Source organism: Geotrypetes seraphini, chromosome 1, assembly GCF_902459505.1.
Source record: "Geotrypetes seraphini chromosome 1, aGeoSer1.1, whole genome shotgun sequence".
NCBI classification, from domain to species: domain Eukaryota; kingdom Metazoa; phylum Chordata; class Amphibia; order Gymnophiona; family Dermophiidae; genus Geotrypetes; species Geotrypetes seraphini.
The window spans coordinates 130,891,187-130,904,700 of NC_047084.1; the positions used below are offsets into that span (position 1 = coordinate 130,891,187).

At 45.0% G+C, this 13,514-nt stretch overlaps 1 protein-coding gene across 2 annotated transcripts in view; it reads left to right on the forward strand.

Moving 5' to 3' along the window:
* Positions 1–13,514, forward strand: part of SPATA5 (spermatogenesis associated 5) — a 460,802-nt gene that overhangs the window by 127,198 nt on the left and 320,090 nt on the right. For both annotated transcript variants that reach the window (XM_033938624.1, XM_033938615.1), the window contains exons 10-11: positions 2,982–3,136; positions 10,309–10,518. In XM_033938624.1, the coding sequence (XP_033794515.1) occupies positions 2,982–3,136; positions 10,309–10,518 (365 nt within the window). The remainder of the gene's footprint in view (positions 1–2,981; positions 3,137–10,308; positions 10,519–13,514) is intronic.

A 13,514-nucleotide genomic window follows, 5' to 3' on the forward strand; every position in this document is an offset into this window, starting at 1 on the left:
AAAAGCCCTCTCGCTCCACCCCTTAGTCTCTCGCTTCATGAAGGGTCTTCTGAATATCCACCCTCCTCTCAAACCCCCTCCGGTGGTTTGGGACCTTAACGTGGTTCTGGCTCAACTAATGAAACCTCCATTTGAGCCCCTAGACAAATGCCATCCTAAATTCCTCACGTGGAAGGTGATTTTCCTGCTTGCACTCACTTCCGCCCGGCGAGTTAGTGAGCTACAGGCTCTGGTAGCGGACCCACCCTTCACTGTTTTCCACCATGACAAGGTAGTACTCCGCACACATCCAAAGTTCCTGCCTAAAGTAGTGTCTGATTTTCACCTCAATCAGTCCATCGTCTTGCCCGTGTTTTTCCCCAAGCCCCACTCTCACCCCGGAGAGGTGGCGCTTCACACTCTTGACTGTAAGAGAGCGTTGGCCTTTTACCTCCAACGCACTCAACCACACCGGAAAGTCCCACAATTATTTTTGTCCTTCGACCCAAACCGGTTAGGCCACCCAGTTTCCAAGCGCACCTTGTCCAACTGGTTGGCCGATTGCATCACCTTTTGCTACGCTCAGGCTGGTCTCGCGCTGCATGGTCGAGTAACGGGACACAAGGTCCGAGCGATGGCAGCCTCCGTAGCGTTCCTCAGGTCCACACCTATTGAGGAAATTTGCAAGGCTGCCACGTGGTCTTCGGTTCATACTTTCACCTCCCACTACTGTCTGGACTCACTGTCCAGAAGCGATGGCCGGTTCGGCCAATCGGTATTGCGAAATCTATTTGCTTAAATTGCCAACTTCCCTCCATCTCTTTTCAGTTAGCTTGGAGGTCACCCACATGTGAGAATATCATGCCTGCTTGTCCTGGGATAAAGCACAGTTACTTACCATAACAGGTGTTATCCAGGGACAGGAGGCATATATTCTCACAACCCGCCCACCTCCCCGAGGTTGGCTTCTTTGCTAGTTAAGTGAACTGGAGACCACAAGGGGATGCGCCCCCTAGTGGAGCAGGAAGGCACGCATGCGTGGAGCAGCAGAGCAAACTTAAATCTTCAATCAAGTTTGCTTGAAAATGCTTCCGCATTGGGGCTCCGTAGATGACGTCACCCACATGTGAGAATATATGCCTGCTGTCCCTGGATAACACCTGTTACGGTAAGTAACTGTGCTTTTTTGCACTTAGGAGCTTCGTTTTTGCTCCAAACTTCACTGATGAAACGCAAGCGCAGTTTCGGAGACAAGTTCTATAAGTCATCTGAGCATTCTAGATTAGATGCACGCAGAGTGACTCTGGCTGCCAGAGAATTCCCCCCTAATCCCCAGAATTTGTTAATCTGATGTATCAGGCGTTCCTGGTTTAAAAAGACCATGCCTGTTTCTTCAACTCAGAATCCAGTGCAGCAGATGGGATCTTCCAGCATGTCTCTTATGTTCTCTCTCATCGCTCCTGCTTCGGTCTCTTTGCCCCTGCTGCCGCAGGTATGCTCGGCAGCATCAGCTGATGTGGCTAATCTTGCGGATCTGCGTGATCCCGATGAGAGTGGGTCCTGCGATCTTGGGGATGACCCATCTGTGAGCAGGCTGTTTGAATCTTGCCGCCTGACGGATATTATTACTGAGTCTTTATGAGAGTTGAACCTGAATAATTTCTTGTTTCTGCTGGGGGGGGGGGGCACAGTGAAGAGGAGCATGGGGCTGGCAGCAGGGCTGCTCTGTGAATCACTGCTGCCGCCAGGCAACCTTTGTGACAAATCTAAAGGTAACCAGGCGGATGGACACAAATTTTGATTGGGGATGAAAGGATTAGATGCCGTAAAGGGGAGCAGCAAGATGCATCTCCCACAAGCATGCCGTCTAAGTTGGCCTCATTATTGGGCCATCCCTGGCTGTTATGCATTTCATAACTCACATGTTTTTTGCCAGGATTATATGCAGGGGAGTGTGTGGCATAGTGCTTTAAGCTACAGCCTCAGCACCAAACACATACTGCTCTCTCTAATCCTGGACAAGTCAATCCTCCATCGCTCTAGGTACATTAGAAAGATTGTGAGCCCACCTGGACAGACAGGGAATAATGCTTGAGTACCTGAATAAATTCATATAAAGTGTTCTGAGAACAATATAGAAAATGGAATAAATAAATAAATAGTTAATCCTCATACAAACAGAAACAAGACGGCAGATAAAGGCCAAATGGCCCATCTAATCTGCTCATCCGTGGGAACCAGAAAAATCCTTTGCTGTCTACAGTTGAGGCCACTGAGCAGATAATTTTTGTCTGAGCATCTGCTAAATTAAAAAAAAACAACAACCCCCCCATAACCCTCCCCCCCAGCACTCTCAATGGGAAACATTGCAGGCCTAAAATGTGAGTCAGACCTTAAAAATTTTCTGGGTAAGTCAACCATGGATAAAAGATAACAGGATACAGGTTCTCGTCGACTTACGACCTATTCAAGTTACGACTTTACGACGCGTTTACTACGGTTTCCCCGCCAGCTGTTAGCAGACCCCGTCTCCCGCCCTCCCAAGTGTCGCTACGCAGATTGTGCTGTGCTTGACTTAGAAAGTAAGAAAATGTTGATAAAATATTACTTTAAGATGATTACAATATCTAATACAGTATTCTTACCTTAGTCTAACATAGGCCGACTTACGTCCTGTCAGTCGGAACCAATTACGGTCGTAAGTCGACGAGTCCCTGTATGTGAAACTGGCTGTAGTCATTTACTTCATATTTTCAGATAGTTTATTGAGAATATCTGGATGGTGATAACTGAATAAATGCTGCTGAACATTGCTGCAAATGAGAGAGAGAGAGATAAAACTGAAACCCAGGCTCGCTGGCGTTTTGAGAGCTCCGAGCTTGCCTGTCTACCTGAAAGCCTGCAGTGTTCTGTTTAGGCCATTTCCTATCTGGCTTGGAAGGGATTTGTGTTGCATTTCTTGTGTTTGTGTTCTTAGGATGAGCATCTGTTATTTCTTGCAGGCTTAAACGCTCTGCGGAGAGTGCTGGGAGCTGTGGCCAAGCCTCCAGACGGCGAGGTGGCTGGGTCGGTGATGATTACTCTTAACGACTTCCTGCAGGCGATGAATGATGTCAGGCCCAGTGCCATGAGGGAGGTGGCCCTAGATGTGCCAAAAGTAAGCCATTTCCTTTGCACACAGTGGATCCATTGTTACAGGAGACACATAATAGGGCTCAATTACCAGATGCCTTGCTCCCGATTTCTCTCTTGCTCACACGCGCACGTGCGCAGACACACACAGCCCAGCTGCCTTCACCAGTCAACTCAGTCCTGGAGTAACCCCTTTGGCAGTCAGGTTTTCATTCTATCCACAATGAATATGCATAAACTTGATCCCATCTGCTGCACTGTCGGCCAAGTCTCTTCCCTGAAGAAGCCCTTTTTCTGGAAACTAAAATCTTGTTAAAATGTTTATTTTATTTTTATTTTTCCTCTAACTCTACTTTTCACTTCTCTATTACCCTCCAGGTACTTTAGTTAGATTGTGAGCCTTCGGGACAGTAAGGGAATTTTTCAAGTACCTTTCCTATTTCTAATCTTAATGTATATTTTCTGTAAACCGCTTAGAACCTAACGGATGTAGCGGTATATAAGAAATAAATTACATTACATTACATTACATTACAAACCATGAAAAAAGAGGAACTGGAGTAATGAACTATTAATCGTTATAAATCTGCACCTCTAACCAACATGCCATTAAAACTTAGTTCTAACAGAGAACAGCAGGAGGAAAAAGCCACAAAGAGAGATTAGTACTTCTCCAGCTGATCTTCACAAGGACAATCTGCACAAACCTGAAACACCTAACCCCCAAACCCTGTCACCAGATCTGGAAACTCACCCTTTTCCCCACACCTGAAGAGCTACTGAGAGGATCTGCTCTGCTGCGAAAATAAAAAACACATCCATTGCAACATTTTGTCTGGTGGTATTCAAACTTGGGAAAGGTAAACTTGGGTTTTAGTGGGTTATAGTTCTCTTATTTAGCTCAGCAAAATCAGTCAGGCAGTGGTGTAGCCTTTAGAGTCTGTTGGAGAAGGAGGGAAGAGGACATTCTCCTTCTGAGAGGAGAAAAGGAGAAGACACATCGGAAGAAAAGCTCAATTGTAGATTCCCTTCTAAAGAGCTTTGGGGAGAAAAGCTCAATTGTAGGTTCCTTTCTAAAACCAGTTTAGATCTTAAAAGAACAAACTTTTATTAAAATCCTAAGGTTCTATATACTAGTCTGATATATTCCTAGTAGCTTAAAAAGGTTAATTTGCTCGATAACAAGATTAATAATAATAATAACAGTTTATATACCGCAGGACCGTGAAGTTCTATGCGGTTTACAATGATTAGAAAGATGCTACAAATTGAATGGAACATACATAGTTAGAGATTAGTGGCTAATAGTTTACGGGATCAGATTTAGGGGAGAGATTGTGATGGGAGCAATTGTACAGATTCGTTACCTAGGTAATTCAAGAACAGGTATGTTTTTAGGTGTTTCCTAAATTCGCCATAATTATTTGCGTGTATAATTAGTTTTTCCAGGTCTTTGCCCCATAAGGCTGCTTGATACGATAGAAGTTGTTGATGGTGTCTCTTAAATTTACATCAGACAGTAGTCCAGCAGCACGAGGGTTGCTATCCAGTCTTTTGCATTGAGTTTAACATGTATGACTTTCTCCAGGTTGGCAGGAAGTTATATGTGTATGCTCGCTGCAAAGAGTTCCTCCTCTCAGAGAATGAGTACGTTCCCTTGAGGCAAGAGTAGCAGACTTGGAGGAGCTGAGGGAGACGGAAAAGTACATAGAGGAGACCTACAAAGATGTTGTAAAGAAGTCCCACCTCCAGTCTGGTATCCCCTATGCTGCCTTGGAGGAGAGAGGTTGCCTAGAAGGAGAGCATCACCCTGGTGAAGCAGGAAATAATCCTGTAGCTAAGACTCACCCATCAGGGATGCAATATCCTCTCGCACCGAGGATGTGTCTCCGGGGGCTTCTGCCCACGAGAGAAAAGTTAGGACAGCGGTTATAATTGGTGATTCGACAGATAGAGTGGCGCTAGAAAAGGCTCAAAGAAGAGCGACCAAGATGGTAAAGGGGCTGGAACTCCTCTCGTATGAGGAAAGACTAAAAAGGTTAGGGATCTTCAGCTTGGAAAAGAGACGGCTGAGGGGAGATATGATTGAAGTCTACAAAATCCTGAGTGGAGTAGAACGGGTACAAGTGGATCGATTTTTACTCCATCAAAAATTACAAAGACTGGGGGACACTCGAAGTTACAGAGAAATACTTTTAAAACCAATAAGAGGAAATATTTTTTCATTCAGAATAGTTAAGCTCTGGAACATGGTGCCAGAGGATATGGTAAGAGCAGATAGCGTAGCTGGTTTTAAGAAAGGTTTGGACAAGTTCCTGGAAGAAAAGTCCATAATCTGTTATTGAGAAAGATATGGGGGAAGCCACTGCTTGCCCTGGATCGGTAGCATGGAATGTTGCTACTCCTTGGGTTTTGGCCAGATACTAGTGCCCTGGATTGGCCACCGTGAGAACGGGCTACTGGGTTTGATGGACCATTGATCTGACCTAGTAAGGCTATTCTTATGTAGCTGTGAAGGATAGAGCTATGTAAATTGGCTCACCTCCACGCTTCTATCATGGGCATAAAAACTCCTATTTGCTTACACTCTGTCTATAATATAATAACAAACAAGTCTTATCTGTGCTGTGCTGTTCCTTGAGCAGCCAGGGATCACTCAAATGCTGTCACATTCACTGGAAAATTCCATGTTGCAGAAGCTCTGACACTCGTTGCTTAAAGTTCCTTAACTTATGACTGACGCCGAATCCTTCTTACATTTGCCGATGATGGCCAACGTTTCACGACCAACTAGTCGCTGCTTCAGGGCTCTTGAAGTGTAAAAAATAAAAGCCTAAATCCAGGGAACAAAAAGGCATAAACCTCCAAAACAACGGAAATCACATTAGGCTGCAAACATCACTACTATCACTTAGCTGCAGGAACCAAGCAAAAATGGCACCTTATCATCCATTCATAAAACAAGTCAGACCATTCTTGCACAACTGCGATTGGACGCTGAGAAATCAAAATTGAAAAGAGCCAAAAAGATGCAGAAAACCTGCAAATCCCCCCCCCCCCCCCAGATGAACAAGAAGAATAAATCTATAGGGCACGATTTAATAAAAATAAACCCAAACTATCGTTGAATTAAGTTCATAATGCTAAACGGTATTTAATTTAAATTGCTGTTTTTTTTTACTTGTTTTCCAAATCTTTCTTATGGATTGTACATAGTGTTCCCTCTCAAATTTCACTGGATGTATTTTTACAGGGTATGCGTAAGAGGATCTGTCACCGAATATCTTGGTAAAGGTCACCGGATCTATTGCAATATATTTCTTCAGTTAAGGGCCTAAAACATATAAGAAGCAAAATAGTAGTACAGGTAGAAGATCCTTTTTTCCAGGCATAGTTTGTTTTTCGGAATTTTTCAGATTTTGGAATGGTAATGTTAAGTCAGACCAAACTTTTATTCAGCCATTCTACAGATACACCATGATGAAGAGGGGGGAAGAAGCAGTGTTGACCACCACAGGGGGTTTAAGAGAGGGGAAGGAGAGATGCTTAGCCACCAGAGGGGGGGGGGGAGTTAGAAAGGGAATGGAGAGATGCTGGGGTAGAGAGGGGGAGGGATTTAGTATCCACTTTGGGGTGGAGGTGGCACACTGCTGAAGGTTTGCCTAGGATGTCATATGCTTTTGGAATGGTCCTATGTGAAAGTTAGCAAATGAAGAAAAAAAGTTAAGACAATAATCATACCAGTCAGTAGGGGGCAGTAGAGCAGAGTTAGAGATCAACTGAGGAGGTTAAAGCAAAGAGCTTTATTTCAGTTTGATTAGGTGACTTCAAAAATGCCCAAAGTGCTTTACGGTATAAAATAATTTCAAACTGATCCAATCTCAATCCCACATCTACCCAATCCACTCTCCTCATATTATTTCTATCCCTCAGATATCTGTAATCCCCATTGATGCACCCGTAGAAGGGTCAGGGGGATGATCACTGTGGAACTTAGTTCTTAAGAATGAAGGGTCAAGGAAGAAGGAAAGCCAGAAGTCAAAAGGAGTGAAGAGTTTATCCAGGGGATCAATAAATGACATCTGTCTGGCAAGATAATCAGGTTATTAAACAGATGAAATGGAAGAAAAGGAATGCAATCAAGGTAGGAGAAAGGGTTGATCTCTACAGGATGGGCAACACCACCAGCAAAGCCTAAAAATTAAGAAGGCCATTGGAGAAGCAATTACCTTAATCTCAGATCAACAACTAAGACAGTCCTCAGTAATAATAATGAGAATAAACTTTATTCTTGTATACCACCATACCGTTTAGTTCTAGGCGGTTCCCATTCAAGCGAGACTGTACAGTTCAGTGACAATACATTCTTAGAGAATACAGAGTATAATTGATGTTTAATTTACAAATTTTTCAAAAAGATATGTTTTCATAGATTTTCGAAAGGTCTGGGAAATGATTGTACTTAACCAATTGTTCAATTTGCCTGCCTAAAATGCAAACTTTTATCAAGAAATCTTTTATAATGGAAAAGCCGAGGATGGGAGATGAAGGTTATTAATGTTGGAAGACTTGCTGGAAATAATGGACTTTCCATTGGAAACATGAAAAAAAGAGGATGGAAGAGAAATGTTTACATTTGCAAAGATGGGAGGACAGTTGCCTTAGAGAGCCAGGATTGGGATTGATATCCCCCATTTGCAGGAAGCGTAGGAGAATATGGAGAAGAGAGAAGAGATGCAGTGACGGCGATGAGGATGAGAAGTTTTCACGGAGAGTAGAGTTTGGTCCTTTACTACACTATCTACCTCAGGTTATAGCATTGATATCAGGAGACTCCTTAACAATTGAATTTTCATCTAGAATTCTTGGTTTTATTTTAGATTCTTCTTTATCTTTAAATAATCAAATTAACAATTTATCTAAAAAGTGCTATTTTAGTTTATGGATGTTGAGGAGAGTTTGAGGGTTTTTTCATCAAAATCATTTTGCGGTTTTGGTTCAAGCGATTATTTTGGCACATCTGGATTATGCAAATTCTCTGTATATCGGATTAACCAAATTTAATCTGAAGAGGCTGCAATTTATTCAGAACACTGCGGACATAAATATGATCATAAATATGAGGTTATTTCATTGGCTTCCTGTTTACTGGCAAATTCAATTTAAGTGTGCCAATATAATTTTTAAAATTTTACATGGAATTTTTTCGCCTTTATTAGCTCTTTGGTTTCACACTACCAGGAATACACATACATTTAAATTGCTCTTCCCTTCTGTTAAAGCGATTAAAACCCTAGGTAAATTCTCACATTCCTTATCCTATTCCTTGGTAAAAGTTTGGAACGATCTTCCCTCGATTATCAGAACGTCATTAACTCTATCACTTTTTAGGAGATAGATTGAAGTAATCAGTTATGTCATGATAAATTTCTTAACATGGTTTTGATTTCTCTTCTGAAGGTTTTGTAGTTTGGTGCTGAGGTCAGCAAATCAGTGAAGTGGTTGTCTAATTTCGCTGCCTGCGTGGTGAGTAGCCCGTCATGCATTTTCTGAAGCTGTATACCTTTTATTGGGGGGGGGGGGGAATGAAGGGAGTCTGTGTTCTCCTTGGTCTGGATGAGTTGTTCTGAATTAGGTGATTGATTAAGTAGATTGAACCATTGCCATTTAGAGCTTTGTAAGGAATGCAGTAGAATTCGAAAAGTATTTTTGCTTGTACTGGGAGCCAGTGAGTGTCTAAGTAGGCCGCGCTGATGTGGTCATATTTCTTCAGTGAGCTGTTTTTTGCACTGTCTGTAGTTGTTTTATCATGGTTGTGGGGCAGGGTAGGTAAAGGATGTTGCAGTAGTCTAGAAGTCCTAATATCGGGGCCTGGACCAGTAGTCGGAATTGAGTTTTATCGAAGTATTTTGGATATGTCTTTTTGAACTGTTTTGTTGATTTGTGGTTGCATGGTACAGCCTCTGTCTAGCATCACCCCTAGAAGATTTAGGTGAGGTTGTAAGGGGTATGTGATAGAGTTTATTCCCAGTTTTGCTATGGTTGGGGTTTTGGAGTTTTCTAGAAGTAGGATTTTTGTTTTGTCAGGGTTTAGCTTCAGTTTGTGGTCTTCCATCCATTGTTTAATGTGATACTGCTACAGGGTGGTGGAAGCCCCTGTAGGTTGTGGTCTCCAAAGTTTTGAAGTAATGTAAGCATGGAGATGAGCTTCAAACTTCCCAGTATGTGGCCAGGTGCTCAAGAAGCGCAAGGTAGTAGCAGCAACCCGGGCCCGACATGGGTCATGATGATGGCGTTGACCACCAAGGCTGCTGAGAAAGGTAAGCAGATGAACTGCAACCCTCCCTGTACTATTAGAATATCTCCCATTCCTGTGTTTGAGTTTCTTACAGTAACTCAGCGACTAGAGGATGATGATTGGGACCTGGTCTTGGCTGAGCAGGAAGCTTAGAACGTAGAGCACACTCGTAAGATTAAATAAGTATTAAAGCTGTGGACTTGTAATAAAAAAGAGTTACTCTTGCCGCAGTCAACTGGACTTCTTGGATATCAAAGTGATACCCCCACACAGACTTTTCTGCCCCTGCCCTGTCCCCATTTGAGGTGAGGAATTACACATGTACCTAAGAGAAACATTTGGTTCTTGCCATCCTACCAAATACAATTCTTCACTTACTTCTGTTGCATATTTGTGATCTGGTTCCACCTCTTAGGTACTTTGTACATATATGGTCTGACTTGTTCAGTGTAACTTTTGTTGTCCACAAAGACATTCTTGTCTGACTTGCTGGGCTCTCTGATCTCCAGGTGAACTCAGTTCGATCCACTCTCCTGTGGCTCGGGGCCTTTACAGGAAGCAGCTCACTGATTTTGGAGATTGTTTCAGTGCTGCCTGGAGCCCTAACTTTTCTTACAGCAGAACGCTGAGAAGTTACCTGATCTGCTGCACCTGGCGAGAGAGGAATTGTTGCTTGAAAACCATTACAAAGTCCCTATTAGCGACTTGAAGCTTTTTTCTAAGGCTGGTGATGCCAGGAACATATTTTTCCACTCTGTCCCTCTTTATACCACACACATGCCACATTATGAATTTCAGAATGCTGTTACCTAAGCAGATGAAAAGAAAGGGTCACTTCCTCTCACCTGCTGCTCTGACATGACTGACCCCCCCTCCCCCCCCTGTGCTCTGCTTTCCAGGTATCCTGGTCGGACATAGGAGGACTGGAAACTGTGAAGCTGAAGCTGAAACAGGCAGTGGAGTGGCCACTCAAGCACCCGGAGTCTTTCCTCCGTATGGGAATTCAGCCACCGAAAGGGGTCCTGCTTTATGGACCTCCTGGCTGCTCCAAAACGATGATAGCCAAGGCCTTGGCCAATGAGAGTGGATTGAACTTCCTGGCAGTAAAGGTAGGGCTTCAGTTTGTAATAGTCCTGCACGTTTGACCAGAGAGTTAAGGTACTAACTTATACTTTTGCTACCAGGGTATGTTGTCGCATTGGCTGGAAATCAAGAAGTCAGCATAATATTTTCACTCAACAACTAGAGAGGGGCATTTCATTCCCGCTGACATGCACTTCCCTGGGGGAGTTAAGCAGAGAAATGGCTAGAGTGAAATGTAGAAGAAGCTGGCAGCTCTGAATTAGAGAGTTGCGCGGGGACAGAAATCCCACCCGTCCCCGCCAAAGTCCCACCCGTCCCCACCCGTCCCCGTGAGGACTCCCACCCGTCCCCACCCGTCCCCGTGAGGAATCCCTCGTCCCCACCCGTCCCCGCGAGGAATCCCCTCCGTCCCCGTGAGGAATCCCCTATGTCCCCGCCCGTCCCCGCGAGGAATCCCCTACGTCCCCGCGAGGAATCCCCTACATCCCCACCCGTCCCTATAAACTACAGAAATAGTTATTTCATTTAATTATGCTACTGAATTAAGGCTCTGGTAGAAACCCATTTAAAAATAAGCAAAAAGACTTTATTAATTTGGAAATATTAATTGGGAAGAATACATACTTTGTAAACGGGTTTCTACCAGAGCCTCTAATGTTTATAAATTTTTATCAACACAACTAATATACTACTTTATCCTTAAGCAAAAAAAAAAAAAAAAAATGAATTTTTTTCCTACCTTTGTTGCCTGGTTTCTGCTTTCTTCATGTTCTCATTCAATTCCTTCCATCCACTGCCTCTCTTCTCTCTGTGTCTTCCATTTGCTCTGTTACTGTGCCTCTCCCATTTTCCCCCCTCCCAAATTGGTCTGGACTGGCACCCATCTTTTTTCCTCCACTCCCCCCATAGTCTGGCACCTCTGTCTTCTTCCCTGCCAGCGTCTTCTTCCCATTCCCTCTTCCCCATTTCCTTTCAGTGTCCTTCTCCCCCTCCATCTTCCCCATGTCCTGTCAGGCAGCATCCTTCTCCCCCCTCTGCCTTCCCCATGTCCTTTCAGCGGCCTTCTCCGCCCTCTGTCTTCCCCATGTCCTTTCAGCGGCCTTCTCCCCCCTCTGCCTTCCCCATGTCCTTTCAGCATCCTTCTCCCCCCTCTGTCTTCCCCATGTCCTTTCTGCGGCCTTCTCCCCCCTCTGTCTTCCCCATGTCCTTTCAGGGTCCTCCCCCCCCTTCCTCCCGTTTACCCCATGTCCTTTCAGCGGCCTTCTCCCCCCCCCCCTGTTTTCCCCATGTCCTTTCAGCGGCCTTCTCCACCCCTGTTTTCCCCATGTCCTTTCAGTGGCATTCTCCACCCCTTTGTCTTCCCCAGTGCTTTCAGGTTCCTTCTCCCCCCCTCTGTCTTCCCCATGTGCTTTCAGCATCCTTCCCCCCCTCCTCCCGTTTACCCAATGTCCTTTCAGCATTCTTCTCCACCCCTTTGTCTTCCCCAGTACTTTCAGCGGCCTTCTCCCCCCTTAAGCGTCTTTTCTTCTCCACTCCACCTTTCCTCCCTCCCTTTGTGGCGCTTTCGCACCCCGACCGACAACAGAACAGGCCCGGTCGGACAAATCTCCCTGTCCTGTAGCCGCGAATCTAAATTACCTTCTTACAGCAGCTGGAGTAGTGAAGCTGCTGTAAGAGGTAATTTTAGATTCGCGGCTACAGGGCAGGAGATTTGTCAGCCGGGCCTGTTGTCGGTTGATCGGGGGACCTGACCGGCTGTGCACATTCTCCGGGGCGGACCGCCCCCTCCCCCCTCTTTCGTTCGCCATTGCGCCTTCTCCCTACCTGCCCTGCCGCACACAGCCGACCAGAAGTCTTCCTGATGTCAGCGCTGACGTCGGAGGAAGGGAGGGCTTTGCTTAATGCCCTCCCTCAGACGTCAGCGCTGACATCGGGAAGACTTCCGTTCGGCTGTGTGCTGTGACAGGGCAGGTAAGGAGGAGGAGACTACCCTCGCGGCTCGAGTGCACTGCGATCCAACCCCGCAGGAAACCCCGCGACCCTCGGAGGCGTCCCCCACGAGATCCCCAGCGACCCTAAGGGGCGTCCCCACGGATCCCCATGACCCAAAGGGGGAACCCGCGGGATCCCCGCGGGATTCCCGTCATCCCCGTTCCCGTGCAGCTCTCTACTCTGAATTTGGCATTTGCTCTGTGACACTGGACACGGGCTGAGGATGCTGCCAACATAGAAACAGCAGTGGCTTGTTCTGGTGTATGTCGCAAGCAGACAGAAAGAAGAATGTGCTCTTTGTCTTAACTGTTTAGCTTTTGTGACATTTCTATCCATGTAAATCCCTATTGAGTTAGTTAATGTAAATGATTTTAAACCTTTTTACTGTAAACCACTCAGATAAGTCATATTAATTAAATTTAATATAGACATATCTAGCCTGCCTTTTACTGTAAGAACAGCCATACTAGGACAGACCAAAGGTCCATCAAGCCCAGTGTCCTGTTTCCGAAAGTGGACAAACCCAGGTCCCAAGTACTAAGCTAGATCCCAAGGAGTAAAACAGATTTTATGCTGCTTATCCTAGGAATAAGCAGTGGATTTCCCCAAGCCATGGACTTCTCTTTTAGGAAATTATTCAAGCCTTTTTTTAAACCCTGCTAAGCTAACTGATTTCACCACATTCTCTAGCAATGAAATCCAGAGTTTAATTACATATTGTGTGAAGAAATATTTTCTCCAGTTTGTTTTAAATCTATATTAGTACAGTAGAACCTTTGGTTTGTGAGCATAATTCGTTCCAGAAGCATGCTCGTAAACCAAAGTGCTCATATATCAAAGCGAGTTTTCCCCATAGATAGTAAGGAAATCTCGCTATGATTCGTTCCACATTCCAAAAAGATCCCCCCACCTCCGAGGCCACTAGCGCGCTTCTACCTCCAATCTCCGGGAACCGGCTTCGCCCAACCCCACCCCCGGGGAACCAGCATCGCCCCCCAAACCCTTACTGCGATTGGGCACTGGCACACAG